Source organism: Anser cygnoides, chromosome 14 (genome assembly GCF_040182565.1).
Source record: "Anser cygnoides isolate HZ-2024a breed goose chromosome 14, Taihu_goose_T2T_genome, whole genome shotgun sequence".
Taxonomy (NCBI): domain Eukaryota; kingdom Metazoa; phylum Chordata; class Aves; order Anseriformes; family Anatidae; genus Anser; species Anser cygnoides.
Window position 1 is genome coordinate 15,974,473 of NC_089886.1, and position 21,834 is coordinate 15,996,306.

The following is a 21,834-nucleotide window of genomic DNA, read 5'->3' on the forward strand; positions in this document are numbered from 1 at the left end:
ATAAATTTGCAATAAGAGACATCAGCTTGAGAACCTAATCATTTCATTTAGATCTTATCTGTGGTACTTGCACTGCATTTTTGGGTGAATCTTTTGCTCATAAAGATGAAGAATGAGAAGTTAAAGAACAGGACAGGTTGGAGCTGCACAAAGGGCTGCAGTCAAAATATACCTTATAAGAGTAATTAAGTGCTCCAGAAGCATAAAAATAAATAATAATAATAATAATAAAAGTAAGAGGGCTCTCCACGAGTTTATTGAACCTTAGAGCAGCCACTTGATTTATTTAGAGTTACAAAGCCCGGGGAGGGGGCAAAGTAGGAATGCTCCCTGGAATCAAATCATACCATTTCTCCCTTTCCTTTCATATGCTATATTTCTGTGCATAAATATGCTAAAAAATCAATCCTTTGGATTTTAAGGGCAAGAAAAGGGAACCTGAAACACAAAATCAGTATTCCTCTAGTTGCTGCAATTCTCTACTTGTGCAAGAGTCTCTCACCCAGCCTCTACCAAAGCGCACAGCAGAAAGACAAGGAAAAAATGTCCTGTGTAGATAAAGGGAAAAGTTTAGGTAGAGACTGAAACCAACTGGTCATCCTTCCAGTGTAGAAATCCAGGGATTGAGAAGCCTGGAAGAGAACTGGTAAATCCTTTGCGCTGCCTGAGAGTAACAGAAGAGAAGAGTGGTACATTTAGTATCACGAAGCTAGATGATTTCTTTGTAGGTCTGTGTTTAGCTGTAAAGAAGAAAAAAACCAGTGCTTTCAACATGATTTTTTACAATTAAATCATTCATAAACCTCAAAGCAGGCCACCTGAACTGTACAGCATATCTCCAAAATTAATATAGAAAATAGGCTCCTGAGTTAACACAAATATAAAATATGCCTTTCAAATCCATTGCAAATGGCTGCACCCATTCAACTGACTATGGAGAAGGAAGGAAAAAAATCACCTGTGGAGCAACAAGTCTTACCAGAACCAACGGAAGCATTAGGCAAAGAAGTAAATCAATAAAACAAAGCATCATGCGACCTAGAAGGAACCAATAATATAGTGTGTTCATTTAAGCAGTTCAGGATCAAACGAAGATTAAGCAGCATGATTTTTCTTAATAAAAGTCACAAGTTTCTACCCATTAGAATATAAATACATATATATATATACACACACATATGTTTTACCATATCAACAAGATACTGGATAAAAGATAACAACACATTTAGATAATCTATGAAAGGGGTTTTGGTTAAGTCTACATAAAAGGATCCATAAAAAAGTACTGCAAAGTATGCATAAGGCATAGATGAGGGGAGAACTTGATCCAGCCAAACATCCACCTAGCAAGGAAAAACAAGCAGCACAAAAAATGGATTTTCAGAAACCTAAAAGGTCAATAATGGGATACCCCCGTCTGTATATGGGCTACTATGGCATGCCTAGTGATTACCAGAGGTATGAAGAAAATACTTTGGTGTCAAATATTACAGAAGAGACAATGTTATTTAGGACAAAACTAGAAAAGTCGATGAGTGGTTTCAGAGTGACTATATAGAGCCTGGTGAACATCCAGAAAAATGGCTGGTGAAACTCCCTATCAGGAAATATATTTCAGGTAATGCAAACGAGACAGATTAATTTAAACTCCTCATTTACATTGCTGGGTTTTTAATTAACTCAGGAAAAATTCCTGGGGATTGCTGTGGGCTAGTCATTGAAAATCTCTGTTCAAAGTGCAAGGACTGTCTAAGAGCAAATATGGATGAGTATGTACAGAGACTGAAACAGAAAAATGAAAATATTCTAATGCTATTTCTAGAAACCAGTGTTTTGCCACCCCTGTCATGGGGCATTTTTCCCAGTGCTGGTCATACTATTTGAAAAGAGAAATGACAGAGATTAAAAGGGTTTATAAGACAACAACAGTACTCTCTATGATGATCTGCAGACCATTTAGTTTATAAGCTAGACATAAAAAAATCACTACTTAATGATATATATATAGATAGATTGCAATACCAATGTATAAGGAAAGCGTTGCTTTTTCATCCATTGCATCAATAAAATCCTATTTTAAAAAATGAAAAGTTAAAAAAGAATAGAACAAAACTTTTACGTACTCTGTAATTTAGAAGTGACATTATTGAGTTTTTTTTTGAATTTATGCATTCCTGAGAGCAAGTGCTCAGTACACTACAAAAACCAGGCATTTATCTGAATAATAAGAATAAAGTTTTACAGGAATTATATGCTTATATACTTTTCTTCTTCATGACATGAACCCAATTCTAAACAAATCAAAAAAGAAAATGTGGCAACAGAAAAATATACTGATCAGTCTGGGACATCTTGTATCTTCTTTAGAAGCAGCTACTACCTATCACAGTATGACACAGCATCAGGCTAGATGAGTCAGATCTGATGGATGCACTGAAATTATGGAGCTTTTGTTACCCCAGCTAGAGTACAGTTTCACTGCAAGCTTTTTCTATTAACAAAATTCCAGGGAGTGAATGGATCCTTTTAAAATCCTAGTACCTTAAAAAACCCACCATCTCCCTGTGCCCACTACCAACTTCCAAGGACACCGCTTCACCATGCCCGGACCCGGCAGAGCGGGTTCAGGTTCCTGTGTCAGCAGCCGCCCCGCGCTGCCTGCATGCACCAGCAGCCGCCAGGGCCCCGCAGGTGTGTGAGCTGCTGGGCGATGCTGCCTGCAGCGTGGAGATGGTGCTGGACAGCCCAGCGCCTCTGAGCTGGCCACAACCAGCTCACACATGCTGCGCCACCAAACAGGCCCACAGGGATGTGATGGACGTCATAGTTCAGTCATGAGATGCATTTCAGCATTTGTTTGTAATGCTCACAGAGAGCTACAAACATCTGGACTGCATCCCTTCATCAGGCTCATGGTAACACTCGTTTTCCCATGTCCAGTATTATGGCACCTGTGTCACCTTTTTATTGCTAACATTCTGGTCTTTGAGGTTTGAAACGTGGACTACACAAGCTCAATGGCTTGTAGGTGGGAAAAGATAGGACAGTTTCATCCACAGTATTGCAGAAAGGAGCAAGAGCAGCTTTGGACCTACCATAGAGCAGGGCAAGGTGCAGAGCCACATACATGTACATGCACACTTATTCTCCCTCTCTTAAAAAATAATAAAAAAATACAAGCTGATTCAAGAAGAAAACTGTAGCATTCTCTTAGGATGCTCCTAAGGCCAAGTGGAATACCACTGAGGACCACTTCAAAGATGTGTGCTTCATGCCCCAAACCAACCCTAAATCTTCCCCGTATGAGCCTGCTGTTAGCTGTTACACTATTTAAGAGTCTTGTCTGTTCCCACTGTGCATCACTGCATGCATACACACATGCACTATGTATCTATAACTTCACACATATATATTAAGATAGTGTATGTGTCAGTCTGCATATACACGTGCATACATCGATATTCTGTACAAATTAAATTCCATGAGCATTTTCAGGGTGCAGTTTCACATAAACTAGAAGAATAACAGAACTGGATTATTTTTGTAACTAATGTGTGTTAACGAAATACTCTTTAGTAAAATATTAAAGAGGAAATAAAACCACAAATCTCTACCAACAGTCCATATGAAAAATCAGCGGTTCCATTTCCAGGGCCACATCTGAGGACGGCCACGAGAGGGCAATGCTTTCCTTTTTAAGGGAAACAAAGGCATCGTGGACAAAACGCTGATGTGCAATGCTAATTTAGATGTATTCAGCAGACTGAATACAGTTTCTTATAATCCTGCATTACTTATATTTTCTCTAAAAAATAAGAAAGTGGTGGCCAAGATGAATACAGTAATAAACTAAAAAAGGTGTGCATCACCACTATTCTGTAACCTTAAAGACAAGTCTATAGATAAGCCTATACAAGTTAAATATAAAACCCTGTTTACCCTTTCTAGCTAGTAACTTGAGAAATGATATATAGCAATTATTAATTAACTATCTGAAAAAAAAGCATCAGACTTGTCATACTTAAACGTCATACATACATTTTGAATGTTCCATTTAGATTCTATTTTAAAAAATGTTTGGTCAGTAAATGGCAATAAGACTATTAAGAATAAGCTAACTATTAAAGAAAACCTGACTAGCGTTTCTGTATTTTTAATATAGTTTTGAACTTCATCTGATGAATTTCATTTAAAGAGGAAATTCTGTCTTTTTAATCTATACGCTCATGAACACCAATGTGCTTTTGGGTTATCTACAAATTATGCAAGTTACACAGGGGTCTGACAGATAGCTGGGGATGTAATTTCCTCACTTGTCTCAAGAATGAACAATCAGTAAAGTTAATCAACATTTTATCAACCATGAGTAATATATGAGTCTGAACAGGAAGATAATTTCAGCTCCAAAAGAAACCGCTGTATTTAGGTTTATAGACATGGGCAACTCAGTAGGAGCAATAGATTGCTGGGGGCTGGTTTGGATTTGAATTATCTGCGGTCTTGCTGATGACTAAGAACAGGGGCCCAAGCTAGTGAAACAAAAACATGTTTCTGAATGTCACACAGAGTCCTTCATGTTGGAGGTGAGTGAAATTCCTCACTGGCCTCAAACTATGGGCAGGAATTTAGGTGGTTCCATACCCACCTAAAGGACATGGCAAAACCGATGAGATCAAGCAGCCACTTAATCACGTCCAGCATTGTACTAGACTGAGGGGCAAAGGCCTTATTCAGCATCAGTGAAAAGCCTACAACAAATTTCAGTAGGATCACTTCAGGGCCTAATCACTACCATTTGAAAAATAAATGTATGCTTAATATATCCAAAAACATTCTTACTCATAAAATGTTGTCCATCCTGTTTCATCACTCTTCGTTGCTAAGAGACCACTGTTCCCGTTATAAGTCATTAATCCAATTTCCAGGGTCTGCGTTGAAACTAGCTTGAGTCCACCATTAGTGCCAACAGCCAGCGTGACAATCTGATTATCTGGCATCAGTAAGTGGCGGGGCATTCCACTGGCATCCCGACGGACCTTCAAGGAGTTGCCATTGCTGTCCATCACCTCCGTGACATCGTTATCGCTGCTATAGGTGAAATTGTACAAGTACTCCCCGGTAACAAGGCTGAGAGTGTACTGGTGAATCCCGTCAGCATTGAAGACATACAGCTCCTGTTCTCCTGGAGATGCAGCTTCATATTGGTTAAAAGAATTAAGAATGGGCCTGTTTTTACTGACAGCCCTAATGCGGATATTTCCAAGATCAGCTATGTAGATGGTACCATCTGGGGCCACAGCTAAGGAAGATGGTGAATTTAAGATGGCATCAGTGGCATACCCATCATCCCCAGAATAGCAATTACAGTTGACATCATTTTTGCAATCACAGTCTGAAGCTGCCCCTGCAAGAAGGCATATTTCTCCATTGGTAGTTACCTGGCGTAGCCGATTAATTTTTTTTTCATCTGTCTCACTGATGTAAAGAACTCCTGTGTGTGAGATGGCAATGGCACTGGCTGATTCAAGTGCAGAATGAATAGCCAGTTTGCTAAGAGAGTAGTCTATACCAGGAACCTGGCAGTGCATGGGGCGTCCAGCAATAATGCTAACTTGATGGTTTTCTGTGATCCGTAAAATAACATTGTTCTCTAGGACATAAAGTGAGTTGTCCATGGGATTGACAGCGAGATCAGTAGGCCACTCCAGCCGTACCTATGAGTTGCACAAATTATTACTGTAAAACTCGTAACTGAAAAGTACACTTCTAGTGTTTAAAATTCCATGTGTAACAACAGCAAATTAGTGAGGGGTTTATCAGCGTAAATCATGAAACTAAGTCATGAACTGCAGCTACTTCAAACAATTATTTTCTTTTTCGGAAATATTAAAGCTATGTGCAGTGGTAACTTCCGCTAATTGTGTTTCTGTGCAAAGAATGAATGCTACATTGTGAAAGCTCTACAATAATTACAGAAAAACAGGCAATTAAGACAATAACTCCCATTATCTCAACCTTATTTCTCTATAGTTGCATAAATAACCTGTGTTAACCACAGTAAAAAGATGGTTCACTCATTTCAGTAATGAATCAAATACGCTATCATCTTGTGATGCCTAATGTATTTCTTAAGTGGCCAAGCAGTCATCCAAAATAGATGCCCATTCTCTTCTAATGCTGACAGGAAAAAAAGCAGCAAGAGTCTACCTGGCTGACATCCATGCTGGAATCGCAGCTTAGAGGTCGAACGGCAGTTAGGTCATTGGAGCCCAGCAGAGTCGATATAATTCCATTCTGATCCACTTTTCGAATCATTGTGGCATCAACAAAATACATGAGTCCATACTTATCCACTGCGATTCCTGCAAGTATGAAAAACAGTCCTCAGCAAAGCTCCTAGCTTCAAGGTAGGCTTAATCTCATTAACAAGTTTACAAGATGGTAAAGTTTGTTCACTTCTCCTGCCTTCCAACTTGTACCTTTGGCTTCTGAGCCTGGTCCTGGAACCCTCCAAGTAGCTGTACTTCTGCTGAAGAAATGGCACAAGGCACGTTTATCCTTTGGGGCTTTAAGGAAAAGAAAAAAACCAAACAAATCCCCAAAACATACCAAGTTGTCAGCAGAATGCATCAACTTATTTCTAAATTTAAATGCTGTATGAAATATCACATAGATGCAATAAAAAAAAAAATAATCTCAGAAATGTGAGGTACTGTTAGAATTCTTTTAGAATTGATTCAAAAGTTTCGAAAAAATAATGACATTACATTCTTTCAGGATGTTTTTAAATTCTTTGACCTGCTACAATAAAGAATATGTGCAGAATATCTGGTGTTTTTAAATGACCAGGGTTTCAAACCTAGTAGGGAAAAAAAAAAGGTTCAATGCCTTTCACTTTGCACATCCTCAAAGAGGAAAGGAATAGAAAACAAAAGGAGGAACAGAAGGATGGTGCTGCCTGTCATGAAGGAGGGCAGGCTTTTTCTCACTTGACTTGCCTGCTTTAATTTGGTGCACTGTGTTGTCTGTCCATTTCTTGGGCTAAAATAAAATATTCATCTAAAAATTTTGCCTTAAAGTGGTTGCAGTACTCATCCCATTGCCCAGTCAAAGATACAGCTTTATCTTCTCAACTTCAATGAAGAGGCTTATCTTAAAGCATGCAAGCTGTGCTGTCCCACGAACATACTTTGTACCTATAAACTGAGACTATTACCTATACAAAGAAACAGAACCTCTCATTTTTATTCACTTTTACTATTATCTAGTTACCTTCAACCAGTGTAAGAAAACACAAAGATGTTTCAAACATCTGGCAATACACCTGAGTAATTCATATTTACAATTAAGATGAAAAAAAAAATCTTAAAAAGCAATACATTCCCAAATCTCTACATAGCTTTTTTTTTGTTGTTGCTAAAATTAGGAACTTGAAAGGGCAAAAATTCTTTCCCCCCCCCCCCCCCCCCTCAATCTGAAGAAAAAGGGAACACATAAAATAAAAGCTAAGAAAAATACCACAGGAGGAAGATTTTCTTCCAAAATGCTATATTACAAACTGTATTTTCTTTCCCAGTTTACATGTTTGCTTCTTGGAATGAGCGTTACCCTGCTAATTTGTGTTCTGTTCTCCTTTTGCAGCATTCAGTGTTGGGGTAATAAAGTTTGCTTTAACTAAACAAAGCACGAACACTTGCCAATCCACTGTAATTAAAGCACGGAATAAAAATTACCAAGCAAGTAGTGATTTAATTGCCAGATAATTATTTCCACATCCAGCCTAGCCTCACACAGTCATTTTTTCTGGCTTCTTTTACTACGTTACCTCGAGGGCTCATTAGGGTTGCGTCCACTGCTTTCCCTCCATCTCCACATCTGGCTTCATCAAAGGGCAGGCATTGCTCTCCGGTCCCTGCTACCACTTCAGAATTACCAGCTAGGTCTTTTGTGCCAGTGAGGGATTTGACTCTGTATATCCGCCGACTGTTGGTGTCGGATACATAGAGTGAGCCCGAAACAGGGTCCACGGCCAGATAGTATTTATGAGCGGGATTGTTGCTTTAGAGAAAAAGAAAGCATAGAACAGAATCAGCTGAGCAGTCTAAAAACTTCACGGGCTTTCAGAGCTTAGATATTCATCAGACACACAGAGATCTGGAAAGAAAGTCTGACACCTTCCATACAGAGGTGGGATCTGAATAACTACTGTTTGAGGATTTAATTTGATTAGGAACTGGTCAGTGTTTCAGCAGGATTGTCATTCCAAATCTCATTCTGCTTGCTATACCAAACGTTGCGTAATAGATCCCAATAAGCCAAAGCCACACAGCAGACTTTCCCTCTTCAGCTCTTTTAGCCCTTTAGATGTATGCCAGGTCAATTCTCTTTGGCTTATGTCTACTGTTAACATCCCCACCCCGTGGTTTTTTTTTTTTTTTTAATAACTTCCCTTGAAAGGAGAAGTCACAGAAATAAGATCAAAGAATCAGCTTCTGAGTTACTTATATTATGCCACAAGATTTGTGAGGTCTTGCATAAATAGAAGGCAGAAGCATAACAAATTTATTCCTAAAGCAAAATCGTTCTTATTCATTCTTATCAAGAATCTCATTTACGGTAGATGAAGATGGTTATGTAACTACAACCAGAGAGACCCCAAGTGTCTGACTTTAACTCCAAACCTTCTGTTACTGACAAACTGGTCTTCAGTTTGAGATTACGACGTGTGCTTATATGGAAAGCTACTTCTCTTATGAAATATATGTTTTTTGACAGCTTGTCACATTTTGGAACTACTTTAGCAAATCATCTGCAAATTGAGAAATGTCAATCTTGGCAATATATATACAGTCACATACACGGAACTGCAGCGCAGAAATATTTTCAAAATCTTGCCTGGCTAGTTTAACTCAATTTAGTTGGAATTTAAGCATGATCTGAATTTTCCAGCCTTTGGAGCCTATGGGTGAGCATAAATAAGGTCAATGGTGGTTTCAAAACATAGAAGACAAATGAAGACAGGAAGAAAAAAAATGAAGGTTACTTACCAGTAACCAGAGAGATTTGCCTCCAAATATCCACACTCCTAGTTTCAAGTGGCAAAAGTGCCCATCTCCAAGAGTGAGGATACGCAGAGATAAGTTATGATGGACATAAGCCATTGCTTGATCAGATTCACTGGAAGTACAGTAAGGGCACTTTCGGCAGATGGATTATCGGCAGCACAAAGACAACTGCATTTATGTGGTCAAGACCAGATTTGGAGGAATGAGGAGGTGCAAAAATATCACTTTCTACAGTCATCTTCCTCTATGCCAGTCTTTGGCATACCATGATTTTTAGGTCAATAAGAGCTTGTTCTACAACTGTAGAAAGTAGGAAGGAGATCGGTTTGATCGAAATTAAATAGGCAGAGGTAATACCATCTGCTGAAGTCTAGGAGTGTAGAAATTAGAGATGAAAAAATACAATAAACAAAAAAAATACTTGGCAGTTTTATTTCATGCATGAATCTCAAGTACTTTATAAAGATGGGTATTATACCCATTTTACAGAGGAGGAAACTGAGGCACAGAGAGGTTAAGTGGTGTAGACAAGTTATACAGGGAGACTAGTGACATTCTTGAGATCAGAGCACAATTTCTTTATTCCCCAAGTTCCTCTCCTCACCCTCAGCAGCAGACTGAGACTACTCTTTTCGCATTCCTTCTCATCCCTCCAAAACAAAGCTTAATCTTCTCTGCCATATATAAAAAATTTCTTTCCACTTCTTCAGTCTCTCAAGTCTCTGAGCCATACAAACACCTGCACATTACTCATTGTATTGAATTTCTGCTCTCTCTTTTTCCACTATGCTTTGCCCTTAACACTTGAGAACACAACTTCACTGTGACAGTAGTGCTGTGCCATGCTCCACTTTGCAAACACACCCAGATTTACATCAGGGCTTTCCAACAGCAGCAGACCAGCCAACACACCTACATGCTGCTGCTTGCTGCATCTCTGCTGTGATGCCTTGCTGAGTGCTTTTAACCTGGCTCTTCTGGAACATGTGGAGCCCCACTTTGGGGGATCAGGACAAATTGAGGCAGGTACAAGCTGGAGCACAGACGTACTGCTGGCTCGGTGGTCTGGGCTGCTCTGAGCAGAGCCTGTGGGAGCTGCTCTACCCCGCTGCAGGTCCAGCACAGCCTGACACAGGGCAGCAGCCACCCTGTGAGACTGGAAAGGTCTCTGAGGTTTTCAGAAGTGATTTGCCAGCCTGTGCCTGCCTTCCTAAGCGAGCGTGCCCCTACTACCCTTCAGCCTGCAGCTAGCCTTAGCTAAGTCCCACTCTTGCAGCATAGAACAAGGTATGAATCAGGGTAAAGAACAACGGTAGAACACGCACTTATCTCCCTGTTCTCTCCTGCAGTCCTACATGTGTCCATGGAGCTCACCCTGTCTTTCTCCCTGCAGTCTCCCTCAGGGCAGTCTTGCCAGGGTGTGGGTCATTAGCTTCTGTTCCCCATCAGGGGAGCAACTTGCTGGAGCTGCTGACCTGTTATATTTACTTCTGCTCTTGAGCTCTGTAAGGGAACAGATGGAGGAAGACCCTCCACAAAAAATATCTGAGGGACTTTGGCACAAGGACAACTAGTGGAAGGCAACGTGCATTCACTGCCTCCAAAAACACCTAAGAGTTTCTTACCTCAAATAGTGAGATGTGTTTTATAAATGAATAGTAAATAGTTCTCCAACTGCCATCTGAAAAACTAAAGATCTTCTCTTTTCTCTGTGCCATGGTAATCCTTTATTTGAATTACAGGAAATGAAGGAATGTACCTTGCTTTAAAAGATTCTCCATAACACTGATATTGCTCAGAGACCTCTGCCAATAATGCCTCTTCCTCTAACCTCCCTGGTGAGGGCAGCAGATGCCACCTGCAACCTTACTCTGGTCTGCTAGGAAGCCTGGTGCCTGACAGCAAGTGCCGGCAGCACCAGCTTGTGCTTGCTATTCTTCTCATACATGCATCAGCAGTGTTAACAATAGCTTTTCTTAAAATATAACCAAAAAAGAGAAGCTGCCCAAAGCAAATCTCTAAGCACCTGAAAAATTAACTACGCTTATAATTGCAAATAAGGAGCCTCCAGCATCACCAGTAACCATTAGCAAATTGTGAATGAATTCATTAAGGTAAGAAAATCCAGTGGAGTTACACTTCATGTACCAAAATATATTATGAACAGGAAATTTTGTTGTTTACTCCAGACTGGCTTTTGCATCTAACTTATATGGCAGAAATGAAAGAGGTCATGGACAGAACAGTATGGAAGAGCTTATAGCAGCTCTCCTTGTTCTTGCACTTGATCTTCTGCAGGGTGAACAACCCTTTCCACCTGGCAAGGTATGACATGGAGGAAGGTACGAGTGTTTCCTATGCTGCTCGCATCCAGAAAGCCTAGTGCTAAGAGGAAAACCCTTTTCTCCTAACATCCAGAAAGGTTACACCTCCCTTATGAACCTTACAGTGATTCCATCTAGTGGTTGCACACAACCAGCCCCATAGGCTGACTGTGAAATGCATTCAATGAAAGGAAATAGAAACTAACTTAAAAAAAAAAAAAAAAAGGACAGAGGGTTCAGAAAAATCTCTGACTGGAAAATGCATTTTTGACCTATTTCCAGTTGTTAGTGTTTTTGTGAACCTCTCTGGCATTCGTAAAACTGCTGCTGTAGTTTACCTCACTCACTTAGACCAATTACAGACAGCAGTGAGAACTGTTTATATAGAAGTTAGCTTGGGGTTCATTATATTTGCATTCTACTAGAAAATTCTAATTACTGTCAGAACTTATTTGGTTGCTTTTTGACTACATTTCATAATTGCTAACGCTTATCATATTCATAACACACAATTAGCACATAAAATGTTTCTATATATGGTACATGAAGAACATAACGGTACACAAGAAGCACAACACAAAAAGCAAACACAATGAAGCAAACAAACCATATCAAATTATATGGGAAAGAGCTCGTGTCTTACCTATGTTTAAACTCTTTATTTCTTTATAGAAGGGGAACAGAAGGAAAAAGAACAAACAGTTAGCTGAAGAATAGATGGTAAAGCAAACATAGTATTTGTTTTATTTTACAAAAGGACACAGGAGAAGATATCTCTTTTCAGCACTAGCCTCAGCTTGGTTTATGGATGAAGAACGACTGAGAGTGATCCACTTGCATCTAGTTCCCTAGTATGACACCCCTTCCCTCATCCCCCACCCCCCTGTACGCTGCAGGAAGCTTTCTGGACCACTGAGAGAGTTTTCACATGGAAATATATGTAGCTTCTGGGCTAGGAGGGAGAGAAACTGGCAGTTTTCTGAATACAGAAGTGAGAGTGGGGAAGCACTGGGATTAGGATATTCTCAGACAGCTCGTTGAAACCTCTTTAATCAAAACAGTTTTCCAACAGGCTATTTCTAAACAAATTTCTATTACGCAGTTTATTTTCTTCTCCCCCCGAGACACTAAAATAACTGCTTAAGGCAAGTTTGGCTGCTACTTGGTAGCATGTTTTGTAGATTCTAGTTAAGCCAATCAAAACAAATGTTAGGGTAAAGAAAAAAACACCTTTTAAGTGTGCAGCAAGATACTGTGCAATGGGAGATGTGTAGCATTAATTGATACCTAGTTTTCTGTCTAGACACAAGCCGAAAGAAAACCATCCTCTACTTCCCAGAATTAAATTAATATATTCTCCACACTACAGGGCTTCACTGTGTTTTTCTTTATAGGAATATAAATTGAATAAAACAGTGAGGTGCAGAAATCAGTGCACAGCCCCAAACTTGCAATACCAACATTAAGTGTGACATGCAGCACTTCTGAGCCAAAATTTCTATTAGCCATTCAGATCAAGTACAGGAAAGGACAGTGCAAAGGAAATATGCACGCTGGCTTATTCTGACTTATAAAGACTTATATTGGCTTATGTAAAACCCAAATTATACCCATTGTTAAATCTAAACAAAGCGATACATTTAGTCTGTAATAGTTATGGAAACACTATTTGCATATTATATGAGCTATTTAATAGTAGCTGAAGACTCATTCTCATTCATACTTAAATGGTTAAGAGTTTGAAGATTTAAATCATTTAAGTCATACGTATTTTGAAGTGACCACTGAATCACAATTACTTCTATAAGTGACGTTTGCTGCAATGAGCCCTAATTCCCTTTGGAGAACAGGGTATGGAAAAGATCATTGGAAATCCTAATAAACTGGGTGTCAAGTCATTTGCCACTGTCCAACAGTACTCAAAACACAATAGCTTCATTGTTCATTGTTAATAGTCATAGCAGAAGCTAAAGAAACTACTCTATGGAAAACAGATTTTCATAAAAGAAAAGAGAACAGGGACAAGAGCAGAAACAGAAGATAGGCTTCTTAATTTAGGCTTCTTAATTCTTTACTGCTGTCCTTTCCGCTCACACACACTGAGAAGTCTGAGTTGTTTCTTGCATAGGCAGAAAGCAAAATTCTCAGACTAGTAATGTCATAAAGCTGAAGATAACATTTTCAAGTATCTGATGTATTACAAAACTTTGTCCGTGACTGGCATTTGGAAGTGAGATGGATATAAATGCCTTTTAATTATCCTAGTTTGAAAATATTTCTCTTCACCTATATAGCTGTAGTCCTATTTACTAGAAAGCTAGACAGATCTGAATTAGTTGGAAAAACAACACATTGGCATATTCTGTGTAATGCAGAGTTATAGTGTATACTGATATAAATGTTTACAGCAAGTCATACAGCCGTACCAGCTACCTTCTGTGGTCTATACTGAGCTGCCAGCAGAAAACACTGGATGATTTTTACTTTTTTTTTTTGTAAACCTCTGGATAATGAGGCAGCCTGATGGATAGGTGCCAGAGAGGGATCTCCGAGTAGAACTGGCCCGAATCTGTTCTCTTTTCTCTTAATATAAATTGGAATTCACAACAGTGACATCAACAGAATGACATGAATGGAAGAGAGGTGTGAAATAGAGCTAGGCCTCCCATTCTTTAACAGCCCAATCATTTTGCATTTTCCCCCACTAATTAAAAAGTAAAAGTACAGTAGAAGCAGAGGAATTGGTTACGGGTCATATCACTTAAAAAAAAAAAAAAAAAGACTAATGACCTAAATTCACTCAACGTGTTTTGCAGCTACATCCAGTTTACAAGAACACTATTCTTTTGCCTGAGTGGGCTGCAGCAGTATCAGAAGACAGCCAGTGCAAGATGTTTTTCCTTATTTTTCTGCCAAATAATCAATAGTGTAGTAACAATAAAAAACAGTTACATGAGTTATGGTTTGAAGCAATAGCTCTTGCCTCTCCTAGAGGAATGAAAAAAGGAGATGAAACAGAAATGGGTGAAGTGGTACACTCTACACTCATGCCCTCCCTATTAAGTGACCAAATCTTAATGTTTTTTGGGGGAATAGAGATATGATCTTGGAAAGAGTTCTGATGTTACAAAGTGACTCTGTATGTCAATCTTTACTGCACTTGCCAATCTACAGAAATAAGCTTACAAGAAGGGGAAGGAAGTGAGAAAGTGCCTCTCTACATCATTGATATGAACAGCTCCCTTCTAATTTCCCAAGACTTCTTTGTTTATCACTGTGGCTCAATACCTTAGGGCAGTCAGTTCTGTAGTTATCAAACAAAACTAAATGATGTACAGTAATGAAGGGAGATCGTATCAAATGATAGCCACCAGGAAAGAACAAGATGGTGTGTACTACTGTACTTTTTTGAAGTTAGTTTGTACTCTTTAGTCCTTCTCTATATTCATTAGCTCTAACTCTAGTCTGATTAGCTACAGACTTTGAACTATGCATTTCTGTGCCCCATTTCTCCACTGGAATTTAAATAGGTTGAAAGTGACAATGTTTTACAAAATTATAAAAATAATGGTAAAGGCTGATTTAAGCACAGGCTGCAGAATTGAAGTGCTAAGATTAATGTCTTACCTCAGCTCCAATATACTAGTAACATTCTTGGATGGGAAGATACGCCGAATATAGTTAAAATCTCCAACAAAGAGACTTCCATCAATTCCCACTGCCAGCGCGACAGGGGCCAAAAGCTTATTTCCTTCTGCAAGACCATTGCAGCTAGGACAGGATATGCTTCTTCGGCGCCCATTCCCCATAATGCTGGTTATCACAGCTGGCTGTTGAGTTAGAAACTGATTTTCTCCATTGCCTTTGTGCAATATACCTAATAACAGACAGGAGGAGAAGTGGTTATTACAGTCGTTTGTTACAGGTGACTTCAGGTAGTTCTCCTTTCAACAGCTGCTGTTAAGGACTAAACAGTGAAATGACTTCAGCACTGGTTCTCTAACAGTACAAAAACAGTGAAATAGGTTTGCAGTAGAAAACAATAAAGGTGTAATGAGGATTCTCTGTTAAAGCACACACACATAAACAACTACAAACACAAACCCAAACTTAAACCCACGGTGCTTTGGTATTCAAAAATACCATCAGACATCCTTCCAGCCTGGCACAATTATTAGACTGTCTTAATAACTGGGAAGTGAGGAAGGAAATAGCAGGGAGGAAGTGTTCCTTATTAGTGCACCCAGATCATTGAATCCAATTTCTTATGTTACATTTTGTTTAGAATTTTGTTCCAACCTCACTTTCCTCTTTCCCGCTCCCAGTCTTTCTCATTTTCTTCATGACACAAATGGAGATGCCAAAAAAGGGGACAGTGCAGAAAAGGAAAAGATAGGAGAAAGAAAGATGAAACTCCTAAAAGGGCTGCTCTGGATTGCTGATGAAAGACAAGAGGGGAACTAGTGTTAAGGACCTTTATTAGATTTCAAGAAATGCATTTAAGATGGGTTATCTCTTTTAAACATACTCGTTCTAAAAGTAGATACCTGTTCTAAGAAAGGAGTGGATTCTCTGACAGAGTGACCAATTTCAACACCATCAAAGGTTGCAGAAATCTGGTCAGAAACTTTTAGCCACATGCTCTCTTGGAAATATAGTTGCATGATTCTAATGTAAAGCAACTGGCTCCCCAGGGACAAGTACAGTTGCCATCACTGATGACAGCAACGAATATCATGCTCTATCTAAATGGCCTTCTCAGCAGTGTTTGATTTTCTGCACAGCACTTGAAGTGTGTTCAAATAGCTTGATCTTGCCTATTCTGAACATTACTTTTGATTTCTTGAGTGACAGTATATTCTGCAATTGTTAATGCAAGAAAGAGTGGGAAGGCTATAGAAAACACTTTACAGGAATTAAATGAAATATACGCTAAGCATTCAATTCCTTGGGAGTCTCTGGATAAAATGTGAAGACCAAGAATATTCAGTTTAGGGTACTTAAAGAGAAGCGAGGAAAAACCAAGCAGGTGGCACAAGGAAAAGACAAACAAGAATCAGTATCTTGTCACAGTCTCATACTCCTTTTAAACCCTATCTCCAATAAGAAAGGAAAAAGTCAAACAAAAGGAACCAGGAATGGATGTGGTTAAGATCAGACGAACAGGGAAGGAAGACAGGAACTAATTACAAGCAGATAAATGAACAACAGAATAGAGGATAAAGATTTGGACTTTAATAAATTGACATTTTGTAGGAGGGTAAAAAATCTGTTGAAAATCTACAGAAATTTTCTGACAACTGAAACACGTCCCATTCCTTACCAAACTAAAGAAGAAACAAAAAGAGTGAAGACATTTCATTTTTCAAAGGGTAAATATAATGTAAATAAAAAGTGTTCCCAGACAAAACTCCATACAGCACGGAAAACATGTGGAACTAACTCACCACTCTTGACATTAAGTACATGATGCTTATCCAAAGACCATCCTCCTAGATTGGAAGGATCTAGTTCAAATCCTTGCAGCAGTGCTGTCCTCTTCTCCCATAAAATCAGACTGGGGCAAGTCTCATATTCAAAACCCACAGAAACTGAAAAAAATAAAAATAAAATCTAATATACTTGCTGAACAAACACTAAATTAAATGTCCAGGGCACATTCAAATGGATCGGCATTCCAGTTCCCCTGCCCCCTCAAAAAGATGAAGTGATTATATTCCCCTCTTTTCATCTACAATATTAAAGTCAGATCTTTGACTAGACACAAATTTGAAACTTCATTCATACGTACTCTGCAGGGATCTGATCACTTTTCTTTGAATAGCTGGCTTTGGGAAGTGACTGGTTTGGTAAGAGGAGAGTGAGAAATATAATTAAAAAAAGATAATAAAATTCTCCTATCAGACAACAGGACAAGATCAAACTCTTAATTTGCCAGATGTTCACAGCATTTATTGTGTTCAGTTTACATGCCATATTTCAAGGAGCAGTGAAAATTTTGTGTGTTTTTAAGCACACACACAGTTAGCATTACTCAGGAAAGCAATATCCTATGCAATAATGTAAGAAAGAGAAGCTGTAGCAAAGAAGATTTTAGAAAAAATGTGGAAAAGAATTATGATTTAAGTAAGTTTTTATTTCCACATTGGCACATCTCTAATGCACAGTCTTTAGCATTGTTATATCAAAAAAATTCTGATATTCAAATTAAATTGAAAACTTAAAAATATTGTGATGATCCCCCACTTTCCAAGCCACTAGAATGAAAATCTATAAATAAGGGAACTAAAAATCTCCGTAAAACTGCTAGACTGAACAGCATTATAAAAACACTATTTTGTTTCAAATGTATTACACTACAAAAGGCTGGAATAACAGTATGCATGAGACTCCAAATGCACCAAAGAATGTCAGTCAGTTCGGATATGAGATTTATTCGTTAAATGAAAGAATATAAAGACAGTGATGTACCACATTTTGCCTAAGTCCCTGTGGCCGGTTTTTCCAGTTGGCAGGTCTAAAATTTCTAAGTCAGCTACTGATCAGGAAACACGGATATGGTGGTAGACCCTCTGAATGTGATCTTTTAAATATGTAAAAGAAACATGCTGCATAGATTGTAGCATAATCTGTGTGTGGAAGACAAGAACTGTTTAGTCTACATTTGCTTCTCCATAGAAAATCTTCGCAGTTTTCTTACTAAAAATTGCAAGTGTTTGGAAAGTTTTTGAGCTTGCATATGCTGACTTACCTACAGCATCTGACAACCCATAAACCTTCTGACCATATGCATCTGTTTTGTCCCAGATAAACGTATAAGCCAAGTTGGGAGATGCCTGAAATGATTTTTGAAATAGATGCCCTTCTACCGCTACCATCAAATGAACTTTGATCAGATTCAGTGGCACAAGTGACTGAGTCATGATGATCTTAAGTAAGGATTTATATCCAGCAGTACGGGAACTCAGGTAGTTGAGCTTTATACTCGAGCCAGGGATCTCAATTTCTTCATGAAGAACCTGAATAGGAAAAAGATCAAACATTTTACATTACTGCTTTTTTATTTTTTAGAATAGTATCTCCGCATATTTTTTATGAACAAATGATTTTCTACTAGTGGTAATGGCTATCCTCAAATCAGTGCAGTGATAGAGCTCAGCTCCTGTTTCTGGACAAAAAATTATTTGGTCTCTCTCTCTCTCTCTCTATTTTAAAGGGAGTCCACTGCAAAAGCACAAATAAGAACAAGAGTTTTATTGCAAGTTATATGCAAGAGGAATACAAGAAGACACAGCTATAGGAACCTGCAATTTCCACTAACAATTTGTATGAAGTAAACACTGAATAAAGTAGTGAAAACAAGCGAAGTTTTCCTTTGTCCTAAATAATATGTAAGAAAGCAGACTGTGACTAGTAGCATACACCAAGCCTCTGCAAAATTCTCTTCAAACACCTAAGCTGCCAACTGAAATACACACATGTACTTGGTAAGTTGTATGATAATGAGAAGGTGCAAGGTAGTCAAACATAAATGTGTCTGGGTGAGATAAACTTACGGTATCTCCTACAGACTTCATTAGAAAGCTCAATATCTGTCAGAAATAATGGACCCCTACAGAGGTATTTGTTATAACAATTCCAGGCGAGAAATGGTGATTGTGGCAAGTGCTTAGGTCAGCAGTAGCATCTGACCACTGATTTTTATATCCTTTTCACTCATGCTACTCTTACCTGGGTTTCTGGTACAATGGGATTTCGGCCAGGAGCATCACTGAAGAAAGTGGAAAGTGGTGATGAAATGATGACTGGATCAGGACGGACAAAGCCACTTAGATCACAGCTGGGAATGGAATTCTCCTCTGTCTTCATCACTAGTGTGTCCATGGCATAGAAGCTATTCCACGGCAACCATACTGTCCTTTCCTGACTCATAAATGGGGCCCGTTCGAAGTGCAAAGTTAGGGATGCTCCACCATTTGCAACCAAGTCAAACCTAGAAAAACATGTGGTTTATAGGTGATGAGACTGAATAATTCCAGTAATAACATTCCTGGCTAATGGAGGATCGTAGCAATATGTGTATTTTAAGTGTCATGCTTCAAATTATTGGTAATGGGATGTGAACCTCTGGCAACTAAACAACTGACTGAAATACAGTCAAGACAAGCAGCAATTTGTAGTCATCTGGACAAATGTTGTTCCTATACGTTATAAAACTTACATTAAAATAATTTTCAGTAAAAGAACAAACCGACATTTATTATCACTAGTCACCTTTATACATAGAACCAGCAGAGAAACCAAATTCATACTGAGCTGGATACTGAATTATCCCTTTCCTAATAGATACTGTCCATCATGAAACAGAATGGGACAGGTGGCAGTAAGAATAGTAATGAAAAGTTTTGCTGTTCCTGTTATACAAATAAGATAAGAATTCCTGTCTCCAGGATAATTGATCTATCATTTTTCAGAGAGATTAGATATTTACTCCCAAATCCCTATATAAAATCACAGTAGCACTGCGTAGCTCTGCAAGTATTTTGAAATCTGTCCTGAAGGCAAAAAATACCTCTAGGTTGTACTGACAACAGAACTAGTTGTCAGTTGTTTCATGTAAATACTGGCAATGTAACAAATTACTCAATTATTTCATTTAGATCTAAATAGAGTTCAGCTCATACATTGCTGTAGTATTAGACCACTGAAATCAACAATGTTATACTTTTATTATAACAGCAGATATGTGGACATGAAATACTCTGTAGTTCAATTGACTCATATTAAGTATTTCAATTCAATAGTTTGCATGAAAGATCAAGAAAAAAACGGAAAATGTTTACAATGTATGTGTCATAGATATGCTGTTTTAGTTACCACAGCCAGTAAACTAGATAAACCATGACACATTAATTTTGGGTTTCTGAATTTGTGCACATTTCAAATCAGATAATACAAGGGGGGAAAAAGCTCTTCTTTGCACAGCAGGAAAATGTCTAAATATATTCAATTATAATCTTTTGAATATATTCTACCCTGAAGAAACACAAAATATAGTGGATCTTCAAAAGGAAAGAGAGACAGAAGGGAACTTTTAACAAAATATGTTATTCTAAAATGATACTATTTTTTTTTTTCCCAGCAGCATTACCCTGCCTTGCATTTTAAACTAAAATATTGCTGGTCTCAGCTGGGTATTTCTGTAGACCACAAATGTTTTCATAGATACAGAGCAATTTATTTGAAGGGAGTCTGACTGCTAATGCATTATTATCAGAAGTCAGCCTTTTCATATTTACTTTCATTTAGTATTCAAAATGCCATGTGAAAAAATACTTTTGTGTTTACTTAATAGCTCTTTGCCCTGGGAGGAATGCAATGCATGGTACCACATGGTTCCATTAGATTGCACCATCTGTTAATCAGCAAAGATATTACATAAAAAATGGGTACTCAATGAAACAAGCAAACTCACGTGCCATCCTGACGAGTGATGGTATAGCCGTACTTTGGATACTTGACAAATGACACATTGACCCCAACTAGAGGCGTTCCATCTGTCGTCACCACTTGGCCTCTTATAAGAGACACAAGACTAAAGAAGAAAGATAATTAAAGGTATTGAAGTTAGTTATGAAAACAGTTACAGTGTTTATAAACTGAGTAGTGGAACATTTGTGCCTCATTTACTCTAAATCCGATTTACTGCAAGGTTTATTAGAATACTGAAGATATCATGATATTGCCCAGCTCTCTGTATATACTTAAATCAAGAAAATGCTGTCTATGCAATATGGTCTGCATATATGGAATGGGAGGTAGCATATTCTCTTGGGCTGGAACGCAAATGTGATCGCCTAATGAGGCTTTGCAGAGGAGAAATTGGAACAGAAAGCTACGTCATGTTCAGCCAAGCCACAACTCTGACTCTGAGGTCCCACTGAAATGATGACTAGTCACTTCTCAAAAAACCAAAAAAAACTGGCTGGGTACAATATGATGTTTCTGGATGCCTAGTATACTTCAAAAACATGGTGTAATGCCATACCTGTTTTATATAACTTATTTTCCAAATTAAGGTGCATGTACCTTTACCTTAGGGAGCACCAGACATTTGTACACTGCATTGGGTCCTGATTCGTAATTCTTGCCTTTCACTTTGTCAGCAGAAGTGAGAATTTGATTCAAGGCCAGATTGATTTACAGGCAAAATAAACAGGTTTCTTAGCCAACAGGTTACCTACTTTGCTCAAACTAAAGGAGAGTAAGACTAGTTATTCCTCTACAGTATGGCATATTCAGTCGTCTTCTCTTCTGAGAGTGCTTTGCTGCTGGTGAGTGCACAGCAGGCAGAAACAGCCCACCCAACTGCATTCGCAGCCTCCTTGGCACTGGAAGGAGCAAGCCCCACTTCTCCCCGCTCTGCTGCTCTCTGGCGTGGTCAG

General features: G+C 38.6%; 1 protein-coding gene across 12 annotated transcripts in view; it reads right to left on the minus strand.

Moving 5' to 3' along the window:
• Window positions 1-21,834, minus strand: part of TENM2 (teneurin transmembrane protein 2) — a 1,595,068-nt gene that overhangs the window by 15,767 nt on the left and 1,557,467 nt on the right. For 9 of the 12 annotated variants that reach the window (XM_066977122.1, XM_048064654.2, XM_048064659.2 and 6 more), the window contains 9 exons: window positions 20,865-20,984; window positions 19,121-19,382; window positions 18,141-18,408; window positions 16,837-16,980; window positions 15,017-15,266; window positions 12,033-12,053; window positions 7,826-8,058; window positions 6,208-6,362; window positions 4,840-5,714 (listed from right to left, as the gene is read on the minus strand). In XM_066977122.1, coding sequence (XP_066833223.1) covers window positions 4,840-5,714; window positions 6,208-6,362; window positions 7,826-8,058; window positions 12,033-12,053; window positions 15,017-15,266; window positions 16,837-16,980; window positions 18,141-18,408; window positions 19,121-19,382; window positions 20,865-20,984 — 2,328 coding nt within the window. The remainder of the gene's footprint in view (window positions 1-4,839; window positions 5,715-6,207; window positions 6,363-7,825; window positions 8,059-12,032; window positions 12,054-15,016; window positions 15,267-16,836; window positions 16,981-18,140; window positions 18,409-19,120; window positions 19,383-20,864; window positions 20,985-21,834) is intronic. The other 3 variants (XM_066977125.1, XM_066977123.1, XM_066977124.1) reach the window with 1 other exon arrangement.